This window comes from Agrilus planipennis, unplaced genomic scaffold (assembly GCF_000699045.2).
Source record: "Agrilus planipennis isolate EAB-ADULT unplaced genomic scaffold, Apla_2.0 scaffold5, whole genome shotgun sequence".
Classification (NCBI taxonomy): Eukaryota; Metazoa; Arthropoda; class Insecta; order Coleoptera; family Buprestidae; genus Agrilus; species Agrilus planipennis.
The window spans coordinates 215,938-239,340 of NW_020442468.1; the positions used below are offsets into that span (position 1 = coordinate 215,938).

The 23,403-nt window shown below is 34.9% G+C and overlaps 4 protein-coding genes across 13 annotated transcripts in view; 1 reads left to right on the top strand and 3 right to left on the bottom strand.

Annotated features, from left to right (window-relative positions):
* Positions 1-399, bottom strand: part of LOC108736032 (chymotrypsin-like elastase family member 1) — a 6,100-nt gene extending 5,701 nt beyond the window's left edge. The window contains exon 1 of the mRNA XM_018468300.1: positions 263-399. Within this exon, the coding sequence (XP_018323802.1) occupies positions 263-305 (43 nt within the window). The 5' untranslated portion in view covers positions 306-399. The remainder of the gene's footprint in view (positions 1-262) is intronic.
* The window catches only part of LOC108736004 (potassium voltage-gated channel protein Shaw-like), a 184,865-nt gene that overhangs the window by 57,948 nt on the left and 103,514 nt on the right, over positions 1-23,403 (top strand). The window lies entirely within an intron of this gene.
* LOC108736043 (mast cell protease 2-like) lies at positions 3,879-14,101 on the bottom strand. Of its 2 annotated transcripts, none has more exons than XM_018468311.1 (4): positions 14,025-14,097; positions 6,347-6,632; positions 6,039-6,226; positions 3,879-4,403 (listed from the first exon to the last, which is right to left on the bottom strand). In XM_018468311.1, exons 1-4 carry the CDS (start codon positions 14,065-14,067, stop codon positions 4,078-4,080), a joined length of 843 nt encoding a protein of 280 aa, XP_018323813.1. In that variant the 5' UTR covers positions 14,068-14,097; the 3' UTR covers positions 3,879-4,077. The 2 variants fall into 2 exon arrangements, with proteins under 2 accessions (XP_018323813.1, XP_018323821.1); XM_018468319.1 differs by lacking the exons at positions 3,879-4,403; positions 6,039-6,226; positions 6,347-6,632 and adding exons at positions 10,140-10,649; positions 12,400-12,590; positions 12,711-12,996 and having other exon boundaries at positions 14,025-14,101.
* Positions 14,451-19,433, bottom strand: LOC108736055 (chymotrypsin-2-like). Of its 5 annotated transcripts, none has more exons than XM_018468353.1 (4): positions 19,344-19,433; positions 19,172-19,269; positions 16,005-16,216; positions 14,451-15,544 (listed from the first exon to the last, which is right to left on the bottom strand). In XM_018468353.1, the coding sequence occupies exons 2-4, from the start codon at positions 19,240-19,242 to the stop codon at positions 15,309-15,311; spliced, it is 519 nt and encodes a 172-aa protein (XP_018323855.1). In that variant the 5' UTR covers positions 19,243-19,269; positions 19,344-19,433; the 3' UTR covers positions 14,451-15,308. The 5 variants fall into 5 exon arrangements, with proteins under 5 accessions (XP_018323855.1, XP_018323840.1, XP_018323863.1 ...); XM_018468338.1 differs by having other exon boundaries at positions 18,975-19,269; XM_018468361.1 differs by having other exon boundaries at positions 19,172-19,290; positions 19,344-19,416.

Genomic DNA, 23,403 nt, shown 5'->3' on the forward strand with positions numbered 1-23,403 from the left:
ACATACCAAATGATTTTTTTTTTATTTATAAGTTCGACCCTATTGATATTTTTGTGCTGTTGTTATTGTGTTATAAAATATATACACTAAAGTTGTATAACAGATATAGTTTTTTATCGAGAAATAGAAATGTGCGTGAACTCTAATAGTGGTAACATAAAGTCTCACATTTACCTATTACAATTATTATATGCACAATTTTAATAAACTTTTATGATATCACTTTAATTATTATGTCAATATATTTTTATATTCAACATACCTGCGACAATGGGCACCGTTAAAAACAAAAACAGAAAGTTCATATTCGTGGTGTTTTCTTGCCTACAGTTAATGTTAGATTATTTCTAACGGTCTATATAAGTGCGCTTATCAAGCATTAAGAATGTACTTGTACGAAATTTCGTAAACGTCAAATACAAAAAAGTGCTGTATGCTTTTCAAATAACTAATTGTTTTATTTTTTATTGCGTGACGATTGATGTATTTTTCCGATCATTAAAAAATATGCAACGGTGGATTTTATTTTGGATTTTTATGTGGTTTTGGATGCTGTAACGTTACATAACAGTTGGTTGTTTTCTCATATGTAAGCACCAAAATTAGAAGAAAAAAACATTACTCTGTATGTTTTCACTGTTTCATAATGGAAAGTCTTTATCTTTACGAATTACAAATAAACCTTGTCCATCGTAATAAAAGACTTAAGGGTAGAAAATTTACCTGGTGATAAACCAAGTCGAAGAGCTGAACATGGTAAAATAAACATTTGGAAATGATTTAATGCATAAAATCTAGGAATTGTATAAAGTTCCTAGGAAATGTATAAAATATTGTTTTAAAATTTTTTTAATACACATATTATATCCTGGAAAATGTATACATTTTCTGGGAGTTCTATGAATTCCGATATTGCACTATAAAATGTATAAAACTAATGCTTTCTGTGAATAAAATGAATAAAACACGTTAGTAAACTGAGAATCAGAGTTATCTGTGTTTACGCGGTTCTAGTGCGATCGCCTGATGTACATGCATTGGTGACGTTATTGTTTGGTTAGGTTAGGTTTGGAGATGTATATGCATTAGTGACGTTAGTGTATGGTTATTAGGTAAATGTCCCTGTTGCTATGTTGGAATAATGTCTTCGAAAGGTACGCTTCATTATGATGTCCGCGCTCAACATCAGCATTATCACCTCTACAACATACTAAAAATTCAAGGTCATTGTATTTGCTAAAACAAAGATAACCTGGTCATATTATTCTAACATCTAACATACCAACCAGCCATATAAAGGCAGGAGCATTGAGTCAACTCCAGTCTGTCATAAATCTCTTTAACCAAAAAATGACGTCATCAATGGATATAGGTACATCTCCAAATAGCCTGCCGTATTATTACCGATTTAGCATTACCTGTAATACATTCCCGATTGCTATTTAGGAAATGTATAGATTTCCTAGGAAATATGTCTAATATAATTTATTACACACATTTCCGGGCGATTTTAGGAATTATATACATTTCCTAGGAAATGTATACAATGACGGATATAATACATTTCCGGTAACATATACACCGATGCAGTAATCAACAATCGCATTTTTATTTTGTCTATTAGTATGCCGTTGTCATGTAAAGACACGAATTTAACCTTAACACCATTATTTTTAGGTGTCGTTTAAGTATTATGTAAGCATCAAAAGGGGTAAGGGTCTTTGCTTTGCCTATTTTTGATGACATGGGGACGAAGGGATCTCGATGACGATTACGCCAGCAATATTTGTACGGACGGGGGTGATAGTTCCGTCATTGGCATGACGCCGGCCTCTTGGATAAAAAGTCACGCAACTGTCACGTATCCATTTGGACGCACCTTAATAATAAAAAATAAATTTGAACCAGAGTGACGAAAGAGTCGCAATGACAGTGTGCAGTTTAGTTATTGTTTCCTGTTTTGTCAACTACTCAGTCGGTTAAAAGTAATATATGCTAATTACTCAAAATTCAATAGAGAAGTCGACGGTTTCAACTGTTTTAATTTTGGAAAGTACAAAGCTCTTTCCAGAATGCAATGTGTGCACTCTCAACTTCAATTGTTATTATTGTAAGGTCATTACGTTTTCAGTTTATCCAATTACGTACTTGCTTAATTCAGTCGTTTAGGGCTTTTCGGGATTAGAGTGGTTCAGAATTATCCAATTAGCAAATGACTTGAAACAAAATCGAATTAGCTATTTGGCAATTAAATTTTCCACGTCGGGCCATTCTGTTTTCCCATTATATGCTAAAACGTTGCCGCTCTCTAATGCACACGGCAGATTATTCGGATAGATCAATTTCAATTTAGAAAAACTAACAAACATTTTATTTAACCCAGCAACAGATGAGGTTCACATATTGATAAAATAGGTATATGTATACTGTGTTGGTATGTGTGCTTACAAAGTTTATATAAACCTAAAATTTTTGCAATTGAGACCAAAATTCTAGCGAGGAAACACAATTGGTGGCTCTAGTCTAGGAGATCACTGTTGTTCGTTGATTGGAGCAGCACGATATTTCCAAAACATTGTTTAAATAAATATGTAATTATTATTACGTATACGGGGAGAAACAAAATTAAGTGCCGAACTTGCAGGAGTTCAATTCCGGCCCTGGCAAAGAAATACGACTCGCAATGCTGCACTCAATCAGCTGGTAATCAGTTTGGAATTTGTTTTGTATTTTTTTGCTCATGTGTTGTTTAATTGTTAGATTAGATTAAGTGTAATTTAGGGTGTCTGATATTTAATTTTGTTTGTAAACTTACAATCACCCGAAAAAGACAACGCGCCTTGGCAATACCTCAATGGCAGTGTGGAAATTTGTCTTAACAGAATTACAATTATCCAGGTGAACCTCACTTATCGATTAATATTTACGTAGCTTGCGTTTCTTGTTTCTTTTGTGTTAATACATTTACATAGTGCTGCTTGTAGTGTATTTATTTAATTTAGATAGTGTAGTACTGAATTGTTTATGTTTATCTTAGATATTAGATGATCGACAATGTTCACAATTTCCATTTAAGTAGCTGCAGAGTTTTTATCACACTATGCTTTTCGATAAATATCTATGTTCACAATTCACTCACAGGACCGGCTTTGATTGTGAATTTTTGTGATCTTCTTAAAGTTTCTTTTGCCCTTAATCTACCTTAAAATGGCGTTAATAAAATATATCTTTACGAACCGTTTTTGCTCTAATTATTTGTAGTTTGGAGAGTAATTTCTTATCATTTTGATATAAAAATAATAAATATGGTATCATCTATAACAGCATTTTAAATTTTCTTTTATGTATTTATTTTTAATTTGTTAACATAAATTTTATTGGATGTCTACTCCTTTCACTATTAGTCATCCTTTGTTTGGGATTAGATGTTGTTTGTGTAATCAAGTAATCACTAATCACGATCATTAATGTGCAATCAGCAATCTTCGGAGTCACATGATTTAATTTAAGAATACATATCCATGCTTTTACTTTCTAATTTTTTTAAATTTCCAAGTAGGTATATGTTCGACTTGCATCACACATATTGTCAAATTTTGGGAAGGTATGAAATAAAACAATTTTTTTATTGACTTACTATTACAGCCCCCTAACAACATGCGCAGATACTTCTGGTTGTCGAATGACTAGGTGTATGCGAACTGACAATTTCGATAATAATTCGGTAATAATTTCTTTTGTTTAATTTCATGCTTGCAATGTAGCTTTATCTTAGTTAAAATTTTAATCTTCAAACGTCGTGATCAACCACTAAATTGCTAAATAAATATGTAAAATAAGAAATGTGTAATGAACATAATCGAATTAAAACGTTTAAAAAAGTTAAGTAAGTAATTTATTTTATAACAACATGCCCTTAATAAGTGCTAAATTACCCAATGATCGTAGACCCTCCTTACAAATTGTACTAACCGTAATCGTATCTATTATACAAAAGGAATCTTCAATAATAAACAATTAATGGTTAATCTTCAGGTAATTGGGCAGATTACTTTGCTGTTACTTGAGAAGGAGACGTTACACCACAGAAGATGCGGTTGTGAATCCTGTAGGCGATTCTGTGCTTTCTTTTGAATTCGGAGAACATGATCCCATTTCTGACGTTAACCAACCGACATACTTTGCTACATTGGTGTAAACTGAGGTAGAAGCAATTACTTTACATTTTTCAAAACCAGTGATGGATAATCCGATAAGATATTTATCTTGTACCAACGGTTCTCCAGAAAATTTGTGGCACTCTGATAATGGACTTTCCCCTTTTGCACACAACACATGATCACCTTCTACCAATGCTCTAAGTAATTGCAGTAGGTTGACCGAAATCATTCTGGAATTGCAGTCTTAAACAAGGGAAACTTATTAAAAAAAGGTCATTTAAGGTTTTCTCATCCATCTACTTTCATCATTCACCAATCACTATTCGCCCTAAAATATCTATTTGGACTTGATGCCTATGGTTCAATAAATAATGGATCTCCTTCTTCGATGAGTCTCTGGGTGGTTGTGGTTACAGAGCCTGATCTAGCAGTACTCTGGTCAAAAATAATATTTGAAGCTGTTTACTGTTCGTTTCAAGAAGTTAGAGATATGCCCCTTCCCTTTATTAGGATGCGTCGTAGCATAATTCCAAATAAAACTTTTGCTTTGTTTTCTAATGTTAATTTATATACATTTTTGTTTTAAGAAATTGCTAAATATTTTCGTCTGGTACTGTACAGTTCTAGCCGATCTCCTAAGACCGCCCATCGAGAGCTCTGCTCGTTCAAGCTTGTTCCAACTATTTCTGTCTTGTTCACGCCTAGTGTGTATTCTTTCTATTTTTGCGCAGATTTCTTCAAGGTCACAATTCTATCAAATTGAAATAGACTGTACAATGACATTTTATATAAGTCATGGGCCTGTTATTCCGGTGATGGGACGGTGCAATCATTAACCGATCCTACTATGTATGTATCTATGCAATATTGTTGAAACTGTGCAATATTCACATATTAGTCTACTGGGGCTTATAAACGAGTACTTATACCTTAACACCGAAATGTGACAGAAATGGGTCTCCAGTACAGACCATTATTACCAGGAGTCTCCAGAAAACTATGTTAAACTAATGAGAAAATAAAATCCGAATTTTTGTTTATACAGATAAGCGAATCACCTTGGGGAATCCCCTGGAACGTCTTGTTGTAGGATAAAAGGATATCCTTCAAAAAATATTATATTACATACATACCAACCATCGAAAACAATTACTTTTCTCAAAGTAGGTGAAAAATGTTTGTGATACATAATCGAAACGAAAAGGTTTGCTAATTAAGAAATTTAAAATCGGTAAAAGAATCGAGATAATTTCCTTGTATTCTCAACTCAAAAATCCTGAACGATCATCACATTTCGTCTGCTCAAAAGAGTTGGTTACTTCTTTCGTATTTTTCTTAATGCTTAGCTGCTTGCTAGGTGACAGCATTAAGGGAATTAGAAGACAGCATTTTAAAATCTGTTGGTCCATCTACGAATTTATACTCTCTAGCTAAAATAGCAATTTTTAAAAAAGGAAAAGTTAGAGAAAATGATTTCGTCGGGTTGCTGAGCACTCTAATTTTTATGAGTTTTCTCTCCATGCTCTAAATTTTGCCGCTCCCCGTTTCTGCCGCTTTGGGCGTTTACCCAGCTGCCTTCCCCTGACAGTATGGCTGTATTAGCACAACCTAAACGAAGGAATTCAGCTATTACCACATTCCCAGAAAATTCCAAACAACCACAGCAACTGGCGATAAGTAGAATAAACCATCTGTCTATCCGAAACTTAGATGAAGCCCATCTACATACTCACCGAAGAAGGAAAAGCAAATTCTAAACCATCAAGACCAAATATCAAAACCGCTTCAAATAATGCCGTCTGTGAATGTCTTAGTCCTTTCGTTAATTAGTTGAGTTGTTTTTGTTTAGTGAGTTTAAAATAACTGATCTGCACTTACTGGATATTTGTTTGCCCGTAACTTCTAATGTGTATTTAAGAGATAATGATTGCCGTGCCCATGCTATTTGTTTCGCAGTGTTGTTTGGTTTATACGAAGTTGGCGGTAGTTCAACTTTATTTACAGCTGAGTTGAATGTTAAGGGAAATTCGAGCATTATTAATGCAATGTTGTAAGTTCCGGTAATACTAAAACATATGAAAAACAGAGAGCATTATCGTAATAACAAAATCTGACCAATAAACAAATTCTTCAGAATGCTTTTAAACGTTTGAATTTACTAGAGAATGGTTTACACTTACACTTACCTACTGTATGAGGGGTGAATCTTCACCTTTTTTACTTTTCCCATTTGTCTAAAAGGCGAAATTTCATCCATTTGCTGAATACCAGTAATTATTGCCGTAGGTGACATACTAACGCAGTTGGCAGTAGTCACTACTAAGTTTTCGGAAATTATAACCCCACTACATCTTGTAATTAAGGGTACTTTATATTTGTACACCAGTTGAACATGGTACGGAAACTCAGTTAGGTCAGCAGTAATCCTTCTTTTAAAGCGATATTGAGAACTTTCTTCAGTTAAAGGCGAACCTGCAAAGAAAACATCAATCTGATTCTTCAAACGTCGTGATCAACCACTAAATGGCTAAATAAATATGTAAAATAAGAAATGTGTAATGAACATAATCGAATTAAAACGTTTAAAAAAGTTAAGTAAGTAATTTATTTTATAACATCATGCCCTTAATAAGTGCTAAATTACCCAATGATCGTAGACCCTCCTTACAAATTGTACTAACCGTAATCGTATCTATTATACAAAAGGAATCTTCAATAATAAACAATTAATGGTTAATCTTCAGGTAATTGGGCAGATTACTTTGCTGTTACTTGAGAAGGAGACGTTACACCACAGAAGATGCGGTTGTGAATCCTGTAGGCGATTCTGTGCTTTCTTTTGAATTCGGAGAACATGATCCCATTTCTGACGTTAACCAACCGACATACTTTGCTACATTGGTGTAAACTGAGGTAGAAGCAATTACTTTACATTTTTCAAAACCAGTGATGGATAATCCGATAAGATATTTATCTTGTACCAACGGTTCTCCAGAAAATTTGTGGCACTCTGATAATGGACTTTCCCCTTTTGCACACAACACATGATCACCTTCTACCAATGCTCTAAGTAATTGCAGTAGGTTGACCGAAATCATTCTGGAATTGCAGTCTTAAACAAGGGAAACTTATTAAAAAAAGGTCATTTAAGGTTTTCTCATCCATCTACTTTCATCATTCACCAATCACTATTCGCCCTAAAATATCTATTTGGACTTGATGCCTATGGTTCAATAAATAATGGATCTCCTTCTTCGATGAGTCTCTGGGTGGTTGTGGTTACAGAGCCTGATCTAGCAGTACTCTGGTCAAAAATAATATTTGAAGCTGTTTACTGTTCGTTTCAAGAAGTTAGAGATATGCCCCTTCCCTTTATTAGGATGCGTCGTAGCATAATTCCAAATAAAACTTTTGCTTTGTTTTCTAATGTTAATTTATATACATTTTTGTTTTAAGAAATTGCTAAATATTTTCGTCTGGTACTGTACAGTTCTAGCCGATCTCCTAAGACCGCCCATCGAGAGCTCTGCTCGTTCAAGCTTGTTCCAACTATTTCTGTCTTGTTCACGCCTAGTGTGTATTCTTTCTATTTTTGCGCAGATTTCTTCAAGGTCACAATTCTATCAAATTGAAATAGACTGTACAATGACATTTTATATAAGTCATGGGCCTGTTATTCCGGTGATGGGACGGTGCAATCATTAACCGATCCTACTATGTATGTATCTATGCAATATTGTTGAAACTGTGCAATATTCACATATTAGTCTACTGGGGCTTATAAACGAGTACTTATACCTTAACACCGAAATGTGACAGAAATGGGTCTCCAGTACAGACCATTATTACCAGGAGTCTCCAGAAAACTATGTTAAACTAATGAGAAAATAAAATCCGAATTTTTGTTTATACAGATAAGCGAATCACCTTGGGGAATCCCCTGGAACGTCTTGTTGTAGGNCCTTGTTAATAAAAATAAAAAAAGTTCATTACCGATGCACAGTTCCCAGTGATAGTGGAAATTAAAATTATGTGTGTAAGAAAATGTATTTTTCGGTGACCTATTATTGCATATCTTTGTAAGGTATGATAACTAATACCAATTTAACGGTCGCGTGTGATGTAAAGTTTTCAAATTGTTTGCCAATGAAAAGAAAGGGAGTTTGAGGGATGAATCCCGTTGGCACAAGACGAGGAAGTTTTCATTTTCATTTGAAGTACTTTAAGAGTTTTCAGACTTCTTTTTATTGCCATTTATGGAATTGGAAGACATAGAGTTCTAAATTTTTTTTACAACTACTACAGGCGACCGTTCGAACACTTGTTGTAGATAGCATGTCTTTCAAAATCGTAAGCCTTAAGATACCTGCAGTATCTTACGTTACAAAGGTATGCGGTATAAAACTGGAGACAGGACACTTTCTCAGACATGAAGGGCTACATTATCAAAAAGTTAGTAGCGTTCGAAATGTGATGTTACTGCCGAATGATGAGGATACCGTGGATGGAGAAGGTTAGAAATGAGGAGGTAGTAGAAACAGTATAAGAACAGATGGCGCTAGTCAATAAGAAATAGGCGAGGTAGGTTGATACCTTCTCAAGCATGAAGGGCTATTTAGAGACATATTAGATGTAGAAAGAAGGGCTAAAAAGGGTAGAGCTAAAGATAGGAAAAGGAGTAGTTGCTCAACCAGTCTTCGTGCTGAAAACCTGAAGATAATAATAATAATAATAATAATGTCTTTATTGCTCTTAAATTCACATAAATAATTACAACTATACAACAAACAAATTATATGCAACTATTCAAATAATGAACGCGTAGTATAGAAATGACCAACAAGTCGATTGCAGATACAAAAGATAACTAACAGAAGTTAAGAATAATATATAGTACATAGAATAGTTAAAAAGACAATTGATAGGATTGACAAATAAAAGAAAATTCAAAAGTTGTTTAGAATAAAATCTCTCACGTTAGTTTTGAAACTGTCAATGCTCAGGTTTTTAAAATCGCGAGGTAAGAGATTATAGTAGTGAGGGGCAAGATTGGAAAATGCCGCCTCAAATCGCGTAGTGCGATGTATCGGAGCGACTAATAGCGACGAAGCAAATGATGATGATGATAAAAAAGATATAGCTTTATACATAATTTTTTAATCCAATCAATAAACATATAAGTGCTAGTAAAGACCAGCGGAGTGCCCTCTCCGCACGGATTGAAATTCCTAGAAAATATGCCGATTTGAACGCCATCTTTAAGTAAAGGTCCTCCTAGATCATCCCAACAATCGGAAATGCTACCGGGACCATCGGTACAAATTGTGTACTGAGTGACGTAAAAAAAGTCTGTGAAGTTCTTGAAGTATTCACTACACTCTGTAGAATGTAACTGCCGATGATGAGGATGATCATTTATAACATTTCAAATTTTCTTTTATGTATTTGTTTTTAATTTGTTAACATAAATTTTATTGGATGTCTACTTCTTTCACTATTAGTCATCCTTTGTTTGTGATTAGATGATGTTTATGTAATCAAGTAATCACTAATCACGATCATTAAGGTGCAATCAGCAATTTTCGGAGTCACATGATTTAATTTAAGGATACATATCCATGCTTTTAATCTATCTAATTTTTTTAAATTTCCAAGTAGGTATATGTTCGACTTGCATCACACATATTGTCAAATTTTGGGAAGGTATGAAATAAAACAATTTTTTTATTGACTTACTATTACAGCCCCCTAACAAGGCATGCGCAGATACTTCTGGTTGTCGAATGACTAGGTGTATGCGAACTGACAATTTCGATAATAATTCGGTAATAATTTCTTTTGTTTAATTTCATGCTTGCAATGTAGCTTTATCTTAGTTAAAATTTTAATCTTCAAACGTCGTGATCAACCACTAAATTGCTAAATAAATATGTAAAATAAGAAATGTGTAATGAACATAATCGAATTAAAACGTTTAAAAAAGTTAAGTAAGTAATTTATTTTATAACAACATGCCCTTAATAAGTGCTAAATTACCCAATGATCGTAGACCCTCCTTACAAATTGTACTAATCGTAATCGTATCTATTATACAAAAGGAATCTTCAATAATAAACAATTAATGGTTAATCTTCAGGTAATTGGGCAGATTACTTTGCTGTGACTTGAGAAAGCGACGTTAAACCTGAGCAGATGCGGTTGTGGATTCTTTAGGCGATTCTGTACTTTCTTTTGAACTCATTTCTGATGTTAACCAATCGACATACTTTACTACATTGGTGTAAACTGAGGTGGAAGCAATTACTTTACATTTTTCAAAACCAGTGATGGATAATCCGATAAGATATTTATCTTGTACCAACGGTTCTCCAGAAAATTTTTGGCACTCTACTAATGGACTTTCTCCCTTTGCACACAATATATGATCATCTTCTACCCTTGCTCTAAGTAATTGCAGTAGGTTGACCGAAATCCTTCTGGAACTGCAGTCTTAAACAAGGGAAACTTATTAAAAAAACGTCATTTAAGGTTTTTTCATCCATCTACATTCATCATTCACCAATCATTATTCGCCCTAAAATATCTATTTCGACTTGATGCCTATGGTTCAATAAATAATGGATCCCCTTCTTCGATGAGTCTGTGGGTGGTTGCGGCTACAGAGCCTGATCTAGCAGTTTAGGTACTCTGGTCATATGCCCCTTCCCTTTATTAGGAGGCGTCGTAGCATAATTCCAAATCCAATCATCTTTGTCTGCGGAGCTCATTTCTTCACCGATCATCGAGCGAGAACTAGACAAAAGTGTACAGTACCATTTGCAAAATTATATAAACAGCCTCGTTAAAATTTAAGAATATGCTTTATTTAAAAGCATATTTAGCCAAAACTAATAACAAGTGAATTAACTTAACGCTCTGCACACCTATAAAACTTTTGCTTTGTTTTCTAATGTTAATTTATATACATTTTTGTTTTAAGAAATTTCTAAACATTTTCGTCTAGTACTGTACAGTTCTAGCCGATCTCCTAAGACCGCCCATCGAGAGCTCTGCTCGTTCAAGCTTGTTCCAACTATTTCTGTCTTGTTCACGCCTAGTGTGTATTCTTTCTATTTTTGCGCAGATTTCTTCAAGGTCACAATTCTATCAAATTGAAATAGACTGTACAATGACATTTTATATAAGTCATGGGCCTGTTATTCCGGTGATGGGACGGTGCAATCATTAACCGATCCTACTATGTATGTATCTATGCAATATTGTTGAAACTGTGCAATATTCACATATTAGTCTACTGGGGCTTATAAACGAGTACTTATACCTTAACACCGAAATGTGACAGAAATGGGTCTCCAGTACAGACCATTATTACCAGGAGTCTCCAGAAAACTATGTTAAACTAATGAGAAAATAAAATCCGAATTTTTGTTTATACAGATAAGCGAATCACCTTGGGGAATCCCCTGGAACGTCTTGTTGTAGGATAAAAGGATATCCTTCAAAAAATATTATATTACATACATACCAACCATCGAAAACAATTACTTTTCTCAAAGTAGGTGAAAAATGTTTGTGATACATAATCGAAACGAAAAGGTTTGCTAATTAAGAAATTTAAAATCGGTAAAAGAATCGAGATAATTTCCTTGTATTCTCAACTCAAAAATCCTGAACGATCATCACATTTCGTCTGCTCAAAAGAGTTGGTTACTTCTTTCGTATTTTTCTTAATGCTTAGCTGCTTGCTAGGTGACAGCATTAAGGGAATTAGAAGACAGCATTTTAAAATCTGTTGGTCCATCTACGAATTTATACTCTCTAGCTAAAATAGCAATTTTTAAAAAAGGAAAAGTTAGAGAAAATGATTTCGTCGGGTTGCTGAGCACTCTAATTTTTATGAGTTTTCTCTCCATGCTCTAAATTTTGCCGCTCCCCGCTTCCCCTGACAGTATGGCTGTATTAGCACAACCTAAACGAAGGAATTCAGCTATTACCACATTCCCAGAAAATTCCAAACAACCACAGCAACTGGCGATAAGTAGAATAAACCATCTGTCTATCCGAAACTTAGATGAAGCCCATCTACATACTCACCGAAGAAGGAAAAGCAAATTCTAAACCATCAAGACCAAATATCAAAACCGCTTCAAATAATGCCGTCTGTGAATGTCTTAGTCCTTTCGTTAATTAGTTGAGTTGTTTTGGTTTAGTGTGTCTGAAATAGCTGATCTGCACTTACTGGTTAGTTGTTTTCCCGTAACTTCTAATGTGTATTTAAGAGAAAATAATAATCGCCGTCCCCATGCTATTTGTTGCGCAATGTCCTTTAGTTTATACGAAGTTGGCGGTAGTTCAACTTTATTTACAGCTGAATTGAATGTCAAGGGAAATTCGAGCATTATTAATGCAATGTTGTAAGTTCCGGTAACACTAAAACATATGAAAAACAGAGAGCATTATCGTAATAACAAAATCTGACCAATAAACAAATTCTTCAGAATGCTTTTAAGCGTTTGAATTTACTAGAGAATGGTTTGCACTTACACTTACCTACTGTATGAGGGGTGAATCTTCACCTTTTTTACTTTTCCCATTTGTCTAAAAGGCGAAATTTCATTCATTTGCTGAATACCAGTAATTATTGCTATAGGTGACATACTAACGCAGTTGGCAGTGGTCAGTACATAGCTTTCGGAAATTATAACCCCACCACATCTCGTAATTAGGGGAACATTATATTTGTACACCAGTTGAACATGGTACGGAAACTCAGTTAGGTCAACAGTAATCTTTCTTTTAAAGCGATATTGAGAAATTTCTTCAGTTAAAGGCGAACCTGCAAAGAAAACATCAATCTGATTGAATGCGTATTGTGCCCCTACTCATTACGAATATATTAAAAATATATGATTAAGAGAAGCCAAAATGGTCGGTGAGTATTCACAAGATCGTGTTATGGGAAATGGATATTTTGGTTTTGAAAATTTCAGCCACATCAAGTTATTGGTTGTATTCTGTCGCCATCTACTGACATTTGCAGGTGACTGTGGTATTTTATATAATTGACATGGACATTGACAGGCTAATACATAAAACAAACCAATAAAGAACATTAAGTTTTTGATTTGAAATTTTGAAACCTGAAATACTGCTTTCCTTATCGTACCTGATGAAGCCATTATATGGCAAAACAATTGTTGTGGACAGTTAAGCAATATTTGAATATCTAGTGTGATTTCAATTTATTGGCAGTAGATGTATGTCATCTGCTGTTGTTCATTGTTAACTGTAATATTTCATTAATTTCTTAAGGGCCATAGGCACACACATATATCTACTTCTTAAACTGAATCTACGTCTAATCTACAAATGATATCGACAACTGCCTGTCAGTTCAGAGATCTTGACTCAGTTGGATTTAGAAGCATCCACAATTGAAATAAAAATTTGCAGTGGGTCACTCAGAAACTATTTGTTAAAGTCACCTGCTGCAGGTATATGTATATACGATCGAAATCCAATATGGCGGACATCCATGTACTTCGTTCACGTACTAAACTACATTAATAAGAAATGTTAAGATATTGGTCAGCTATCAGCTTATCAAAACTACCACATGTGGTTCGCGATTTCTTATCAGCTTTGCTTAAACCATAAGTAGTTTCAATGGCGGTTTCGGAAAATTGCTGCCCAACTGTTCTCTGTTTTCAGAGCCATGTTTTCTCTTATTTTGAACCAAGTATAAAATATTGAAATTTTCGCTGTTACGTTTTGGTGTTAGGTTTTTTTACAGTAGATATTCACTTATTTAATAACACTGGGAAGTTTTAGCAATTCTATTATTAGCAAATCATATTAACATACCTGTGACAGCGGACACAGTTAAAAACAAAACAAAGAATTTCATGTCTGTGATTTGTTGCTTACAATTGATGTTATTTCCAACAATACCTATTTATTTATGTGCTTATCTCATAAAAAATATTCAACAAATTTCGTAATCGAAAATAGTGTAAAATGCTTTCCTGAAAACTAATTGTACTATTTTTTATTGCGTAACTATCAAAGTATTTTCCAAATAATAAAAATACGCAATGTTGGGTTTTATTTCTTTTACGATTTTTATTAATCTTTCTACTTCATTAATTGCACACCTGCTGCTTTGTGAAGTAACATAAAAATGATGAAATGATTTATTTCCAAATGAACGAAGAAGTAAAAAACAATTCTAAAAATAAGTATATAAATATCAATTATATTTTTTCTGGTGACCACATATTATAAATTTTTTCTTACGATAGTTGGACTGGAGGTGGTGACCTCCGATTTTATACACAATGTTTTCTTGAGGGTTGTTAATTTGCCCCTTGTTAATAAAAATAAAAAAAGTTCATTACCGATGCACAGTTCCCAGTGATAGTGGAAATTAAAATTATGTGTGTAAGAAAATGTATTTTTCGGTGACCTATTATTGCATATCTTTGTAAGGTATGATAATTAATACCAATTTAACGGTCGCGTGTGATGTAAAGTTTTCAAATTGTTTGCCAATGAAAAGAAAGCGAGTTTGAGGGATGAATCCCGTTGGCACAAGACGAGGAAGTTTTCATTTTCATTTGAAGTACTTTAAGAGTTTTCAGACTTCTTTTTATTGCCATTTATGGAATTGGAAGACATGGAATACTAAATTTTTTTTACAACTACTACAGGCGACCATTCGAACACTTGATAGCATGCCTTTCAAAATCGTAAGCGTTAAGGCATCTTTAGTATCTTACGTTACAAAGGCATGCGGTATAAAACTGGAGACAGGACACTTTCTAAGACATGAAGGACTACATTATCAAAAAGTTAGTAGCGTTCGAAATGTGATGTTACTGTCGAATGATGAGGATACCGTGGATGGAGAAGGTTAGAAATGAGGAGGTAGTAGAAAGAGTATAAGAACAGATGGCGCTAGTCAATAAGAAATAGGCGAGGTAGGTTGGCAAGATACCTTCTCAAGCATGAAGGGCTATTTAGAGACATTTTAGATGTAGAAAGAAGGGCTAAAAAGGGTAGAGCTAAAGATAGGAATAAGAGTAGTTGCCCAACCAGTCTTCGTGCTGAAAACCTGAAGATGATGATGATGATAAAAAAAACATAGCTTTATACATAATTTTTAATCCAATCAATAAACATATAAGTGCTAGTAAAGACCAGCGGAGTGCCCTCTCCGCACGGATTGAAATTCCAAGAAGATATTCCGATTTGAACGCCATCTTTAAGTAGAGGTCCTCCTAGATCACCCCAACAATCGGAAATGCTACCGGGACCATCGGTACAAATTGTGTACTGAGTGACGTAAAAAAAGTCTGTGAAGTTCTTGAAGTATTCACTACACTCTGTAGAATAACAAGGTTTCAATTAGTTTAGGAAGATAAATTCTACAGTAAACTATTGGACTGACGGAAATCCAAAGTAGGGCAACTCCAACCTAGCATAAAACTTTAATGTAGATAGTTTACAATATGTATTAGTTTTGTAAATATTTTCCATTAAAGGCTTCTTTTGTAATAATTAATGCAAAATGGAAACCATTTCCAATAGTCTTTGCAATAGTATATAGGTCTGTAGACAATGTAATGACAAAGTAATTCATTGTTCGCAACCCTATTTTATGGTAAATTTCGCCTTCTTAAAATGACCCTACAATGTATTAATTTAATAAGTGCATAATGTTTGACGTAAGTATTTAAAATAAAAAATTGCGTTAAAATGCTTTGCTGCTAGAGAGAAAAGAACAGGTTTAAAGTGACTTCAACTTATGCAATAAAGTCAAGAGTTGTAAAATCGCAAATACACCTTCAAACGTCCAAAGTTTCAGTTGACTAACATGAAGAACTTGTGACGAAGTGACACTTAAGGGCGCGAGTTCTCCCCATCCAGGGAATTCGACATTACCTACAAACTGTTGGTCGCTATGCAAAGGGATGTTCACCGGTTTCACGAAGTCATTCCATATCAAGGGAGACTTCAATTTAAGAATGGAAATATCTCTGCCTTTACCAAACGGCCTATAAAAAAGAAACAAAAAAAACAATAAGGTTACACGTAAGAACTTAAAAAATAAAATAATTCGAAGTGGTCTGTATTCTGTCGAAACTGCCAGAGACGCGAATCCTAAAATGTAGCATCGTGCTACAGATGGCGTTTACTGCGCCATTTGTAGTATTTTCTAAAACTTAAAAAATGTTTCAATTCTATACTTTATTATTGTTAGTTATCTTTCGAACTATAAGAGGCGTATCATTGTCATCGGTCTTCTTTATTTGCTAATTGTTGGTCAATTTTGATGATTGAGAAATAAGATTCTCAAACATTAAATACATGTTTTGTAAAAGAATGTAATTTTAAAATTGGAGATGATCGAATTAGTCAAAATCGAACCCTGTATTATGTTTACAATTGAAGAATAATTTTGGTCAATTGTCTCCTGACCCCTCGTTGAAACACTCGTCTCACTCACATACTTATCTCGAAGGACAAATTAGAGAGATTCTTCTTCTTTAAATGTAATTCTCCCTATTTCTCAATGGTCAATGTAAAGTATTTCTCGCATTATATCTACACTATGTCTGATCAGTATTTCGTAATATTTGAAGAGTGACGTGTGGAAGCACTGCAGAGGGCATCTCGTTATAAAACCACAACGTAGGGGATGTAAAAAGTGTGCACAAAAAGTACTCCAATTAGCGAGCCATCAACTGCTGAGAAAAGTTAGGCTTTCGACGAAACACAGTTACCTATTCGTGACCTTCGCAAACAGCTGATACGTAGACAATTCAATTGTACTCTGCACTCGTTAGCGTTCGATTGGCAAAGTATTACCACAAAATACAAAAATAAGCTGAATGTGGAAATATTAAATAAAAACCAATGTATTCATATGCAGAATATGCGGACATGGTGGTCACATATGGACGGTAAGATCGATACCCTCATGTTTATGTACGAGGGTGGATTGATAAGTTTCCGGCCTAACCAAGAGATGACGCCACTAGGCCTACCTTGAGGTGACATTCTATAGTACCATCCTTGGATAGCTTGTAGCTATAGTTTCAGCCCGATCTCCTTGCTAGTGTAGGTTTGACAGCACGCTGAACAAGACGCCTCTGTGGTTTTCGTAAAAATGGAAAAGCAGGAAAATCGTGCTGTCATCAAATACTTTTATTTGAAGGGGTTAACGCCGAAGGAAATTAAAAAAGAGATGGACTCAACACTGGGGACATCCTCCCCGTCATATTCAACCGTTAAGCAGTGGGTTTCCGAGTTTAAAAAGGGTCGTGTGAGCACCTCTGATGGGCCTCGCTCAGGACGCCCCGTTGAGGTCACAACTCCAGATATGATCGAAAAAATTCATCAAATAGTGCTGGGAGACCGCAGATTGAAAGTGCGTGAGATAGCTGAGACCTGTAAGATGTCATATGAACGTGTGCAACATATTTTGCACCAACATTTGCATATGGAAAAGCTCTGTGCAAGATGGGTGCCGCGTTTGCTAACAGTCGACCAAAAATTGATTCGAAAAAACATTTCTACCGCAAATTTGTCATTGTATAAGCGTAATCCAAGCGAATTTTTGCGTCGATTCGTAACCGTTGACGAAACGTGGGTCCACCACTACACTCCTGAAACCAAAGAACAGTCTAAACAGTGGATTGGACCAGGGGAACCAACTCCAAAGAAGGCAAAAACAATTTTTTCGGCGAACAAGGTTATGGCTACTGTTTTTTGGGATGCAAGAGGTATTATATACATTGATTACCTTGCAAAGGGTAATACTATCACTGGTCAATACTACGCAGACTTATTGCAACGTTTGAGCCACGAGGTGAAAATTAAACGACCTCATCTGGCGAAGAAAAAAATCTTGTTTCATCACGATAACGCACCAGCGCACACGTCAATCGTTGCGACGGCTAAAATCAACGATCTAAAGTTTGAATTGATGCCGCACCCTCCTTACTCTCCAGACCTAGCCCCGAGTGACTATTTTCTGTTCCCTAATCTCAAAAAATGGCTTGGCGGTAAGAGATTTGCGGACAATGAAGAAGTAATCGAAGCTGTAAATGGTTATTTTGAGGAGCTTGACGAATCAGTCTATAGAGATAGCATTAATAGACTGGAACACCGCTATGAGAAATGTATCAGCCTTTGAGGAGATTATGTTGAGAAATAAAAAAAAAAAATTTTTAAAAACCTTGTTTTTCTTGGTCAGGCCGGAAACTTATCAATCCACCCTCGTATATCATATAATATGTGCGAGAAGGCTCGTTCTGCTTGTTTGTCATGTACCTGCTTTTCCCTTAATTTTTCTTGAATACTGATCAGGTATGATGTATAATACATTCAGTGAATGTGCAGCTTTAATCTACTAAATTATATTTAAGTTGGTGTATGACCATTATCTGGTTTAGTTTTAAAAGATCAATGAAACTACTTTTCTATCATGGTGTGGGGTAATAAGTAAACATCCCGTTTGTTGGAAGCCTTAAGCTACCAAATTGAAAGAATAGCAGTGAATCGTAAATAGACGATACAACTATTGCTAGACAAGCTGTCTCTTATTACCAGTTACGCTAAATTAAATTGAAACGGTTGTTATTACCACTCAGTGTTGTTAAACGCTTTGACAACCTGCAGACGTCCTTCAATTCGCTAATTGCACTATAAAGGTGGTTAATATACAAGGATGTACTATAGGTTCTTGTAATTATAATTGCTACTTCATGATCGTAGCCCTAGGTTATTCGATTTGCTGTATTGTCTCACCATGTGGATGGTTCCTCACTGTATCGAATTATTTCTTGGACGGAAATCTTTTGAGAATATATCCCGGAGAATTTCAAATTTCGTATGCCTGCAGCCACCTTGTATTGCGTTTTTCTTTCAAGTACGCAGTGAGTGGCAGTAAGAACATATCTTTCTGATATTATTGTTCCACCACACAAATGGCCATGATGACGTACCAAAATTTTTTGAACGGATACCAGAAATGGATAACTATTGGGTGGAGGTTCGTTTGGATCCTGCTTCCCATTCGAGTTTAAAAGCTGGTAAAATGGATCTAAAAGAAACGGTTTACTCACTTGAATTTAAATAAATTTAAACTAGGTAGAATTAATTAAATGTAAAAATTACCTGTTAAAGTTTCGGATGATGAATTTACAAGAAAGAGAAACACTACGAATGAGGTGATGTTCATGATTTGCTATACTCAACTACCAAGTTTCATCTGAGTTCTTAGACTAAATACGTTCACATTAATAAAAACAATAACAAGAATATGTGTAATTTAATCGGAATGTTCGATACGTATATTCTTTTATTTAATAGAACAATGGATGCATTGGATAATTAAATGCATAAACATAGAAAGAAATAATATGCTAATGCTTTAGAAATTAATTTTAAAACAATAAATCGATGGAAAGTCAACTTCATACTATCTTCTATTTTCACTTTAACTGTTGATATAGCCATCACACTGATACTTAATTATAATTTTTTATTCATCACATATCACAATAAATTACAAAAGCATTTTATATTATTTGTTATTAGTCAGCACTACTAAAAATTAGTGAATATTAATTACATTTAAAATGATAATTGAATCAGTGAAAATTATGAGCATTATATAAACATAAAAATAATATAAAAAAAAGTGTTATATCGGCTCGAAATAGAATCTCTTTTCTGTACCGATAGATTTTTTAATGTGGCATCATATCTAGGGCTTCCTTTCGAAGACGTTTACTAGTTAAGGGTGTGAAAATTTTAGATCTGTGATGTAACGGTTTGGAAAACCTCTTCCGATCTTAACAGATTCTGGAGATGAACACGGATAAATCGAAGATAATGATATGATAATAATGAGAAAATGTGGTGGAAGATAATATTTACATTGAAAAATTGAAAAAAACAAAAATTAAAAATGTACAACTACCTAGGTTACTTTAGACTCTCGTCTTCAACATATTCATTCTCAGTTTCAACATGTTATTAGTGTTCAGTTTCGGCATGCTATAGGGCTGTTCGGAAAGTCATTTCGGTTTTTCCCGACAGAGAATTTAATTGTATTCTTTTGCACCCAACTTCACATTTAAGCCGTATAATTTTTATATGCTTTGAGAGCTCATATAGCAAGGCTTGTGTGTGAAAAATTCCAATTAATTCTACGCAGTAGTTTTTGGTTGGTGCCCTTTTAAATATGGAGAGCGATAAGCAGCATTTTCGACATATCTTACTGTTTTACTACAGAAAGGGTAAAAATGCTGTTCAAGCCAGAAAGAAATTGACTGATGTGTATGGAGAAGGTGTGTTGACAGTACGCCAGTGCCAGAACTGGTTCGCTAAATTTCGATCCGGCAATTTTGATGTCGAAGATGCACCACGTTCGGGAAGGCCGGTTGAAGCTGATAAAGACGCGATAAAGGCATTAGTTGATGTGAACCGGCGAATAACAACACGTGAGATCGGATTGAGGTTAAATTTATCAAATTCAACAGTTTATGACCACTTGAAAGGCCTGGGATTATCCTCGAAGCTCGATGTATGGGTTCCCCATGTTCTCACAGAGAGAAATCTGTGTCGCCGCATTGACGTCTGCGATTCGCTTCTCAAACGTCACGAAAATGATCCGTTTTTGAAGCGCATCATCACTGGGGACGAAAAATGGGTTGTATACAACAACGTCAAACGCAAGAGGTCATGGAGCAAAAAAGATGAACCGGCTCAAACCATTTCCAAAGCCGATATTCACCAAAAAAAGGTGATGCTGTCTGTTTGGTGGGATTTTAAAGGAATCGTTTTTTTTGAGCTTTTACCGGATAACACAACGATTAATTCGGAAGTCTACTGTCATCAGCTGGACAAACTGAATGATGCACTTCAACAGAAAAGGTCAGAACTAATCAACAGGAAAGGTGTAGTGTTTCACCAAGACAACGCGAGACCTCACACAAGTTTGGTCACTCGCCAAAAGCTTTTACAGCTTGAATGGGATACAATGCTACACCCACCATATTCTCCAGACCTGGCACCATCGGATTATTATTTGTTCCGGTCACTCCAAAATTTTTTAGACGGTAAAACCTTCACCTCAAATGAGGAGGTCAAAAACCTCCTCGATCAGTTTTTTGCCAGCAAAGACCAAAAATTTTATAAGCGTGGAATTATGCTACTACCAGAAAGATGGCAAAAGGTGTTGGACCAGAACGGTCAATATATAATTTAATAATGTATTTGTTTATTATACGAAAACTGTCTTTCATTTCCATAAAAAAAAAAAACGAAATGACTTTCCGAACAACCCTATATTTTTATTATTATTTTGCAGAATAGTTATTTACGTATTGTTACTGTAACTCTTCATTCATTTTAATGAAATTGTGATGTGTTTTGCATTCGTGTATAGCAATTCAGTACGTGTATGTTCAACAAAATTGCCATGCCCGCTGTCACGTTGCAAACTTCTCAAATAAGTTTTTAGTAGGTATTCACTACTTCGCAATCTAGAGTCCTTGGTATGTACTGGCGTGCCATTTTCTCATAACCGGAAAAGGAAGATAAAGTGAAGTAAGTAATTGCTGAATGTCACTTAACAGTTTATACGAACGCAGGACTCGACAATGAATCACTTAGAAACACTGACGTCAAATGCAATCCCAACAATGTTCCGGAAGGAATTACTGATTTGTTTCGGAGGAAGCAATTTGTATCTGGGAAATGTATTGGTTTGGATTCATTCGTTCGCAATTATTGTCGTTTAAATTGCGTAAAAGAAGCCTCTGAGATAATTATTTGTCGGTTAACGTTATAATTAAACAGTCGGTTGTGGATAACTTGTTGAAATCGTTTCATACTGATTAAAAACCAAGCAATAACAGTTTCAATACAGATATAGTTCGGATGTTCAAAATTGACCTACTACGAAGCAAAACTGTCGCATTTACTTCCTTCTTTTAACTTACTTACTAGATCAGAGCAGTTACAAAACGCAGCAAATAACTACAGTCTCAAGTAAAATCAAGAAAGTACAGTTCATATCAACTTGTTAGAATTGTGACCTTGACGAAATCTGCGCAAAGAAAGAAAGAATACACACTCAGGCGTGAGCAAGACAGAAATAGTTGGAACAAGCTTGAACGAGCAGAGCTCTCGATGGGCGGTCTTAGGAGATCGGCTAGAACTGTACAGTACTAGACGAAAATGTTTAGAAATTTCTTAAAACAAAAATGTATATAAATTAACAATAGAAAGCAAAGCAAAAGTTTTATAGGTGTGCAGAGCGTTAAGTTAATTCACTTGTTATTATTTTTGGCTAAATATGCTTTTAAATAAAGCATATTCTTAAATTTTAACGAGGCAGTTTAAATAATTTTGCAAATGGTACTGTACACTTTTGTATAGTTCTCGCTCGATGATCGGTAGAGAAATGAGCTCCGCAGACAAATATGATTGAATTTGGAATTATGCTACGGCGCATCCTAATAAAGGGAAGGGGCATATCTCCAACTTCTTGAAACAAGCAGTATATACGTCCCATTTGCCAATTTTGATCGCCCAATCTATACTACAATAAAATTGTTTCACTGTACAACAGCTTCTTCAAGTGGAAGATTCTGTATTCGTAATCGAAATTATGATTGTTATATTTTAAATGTTGAGAATATGTTGATTCGTATCTTTTATTAGTACAATATTATCTACCATTTAATAAGCAATTTGGTGTACTAGTCGGAAGGTATTTATTATTTTCATTTATTTTGTAAGTCTAGTGTTCCAATATTGGTTCTTCTTCTTAGAGCCTGTAAAGAGAGGCTTTTATCTAAAGCTCCGCTAGCTGTTTTGGCTGGTATCACCAGGGAACGTTGACCTTTCGGAGGAACGTGAGTCTTCGTCACGTTCCCTCGAGATATCAACCACAGCAGCTGGCGAAACGTGGGATAAACCACACCATCCACCGGCTCACTGAAAGAGATGATCCAATCCTGGACTCCAGCCGTCAAGTCCCAATATCAAATCTTTTTCAGATGTCGTAGGCCGTGAAAACATAAGCCTTTTGAAATACAGATTTTTCAAAATTGAGGACTGAAATGAAAGGTCTCTCAGAATCATTGGTATACCATAGTGAGAGAAAATGGTGTCCCTCTTTGTGGACAAGATTAAAAACTTAAACTGTTTCCATGACTTTCAA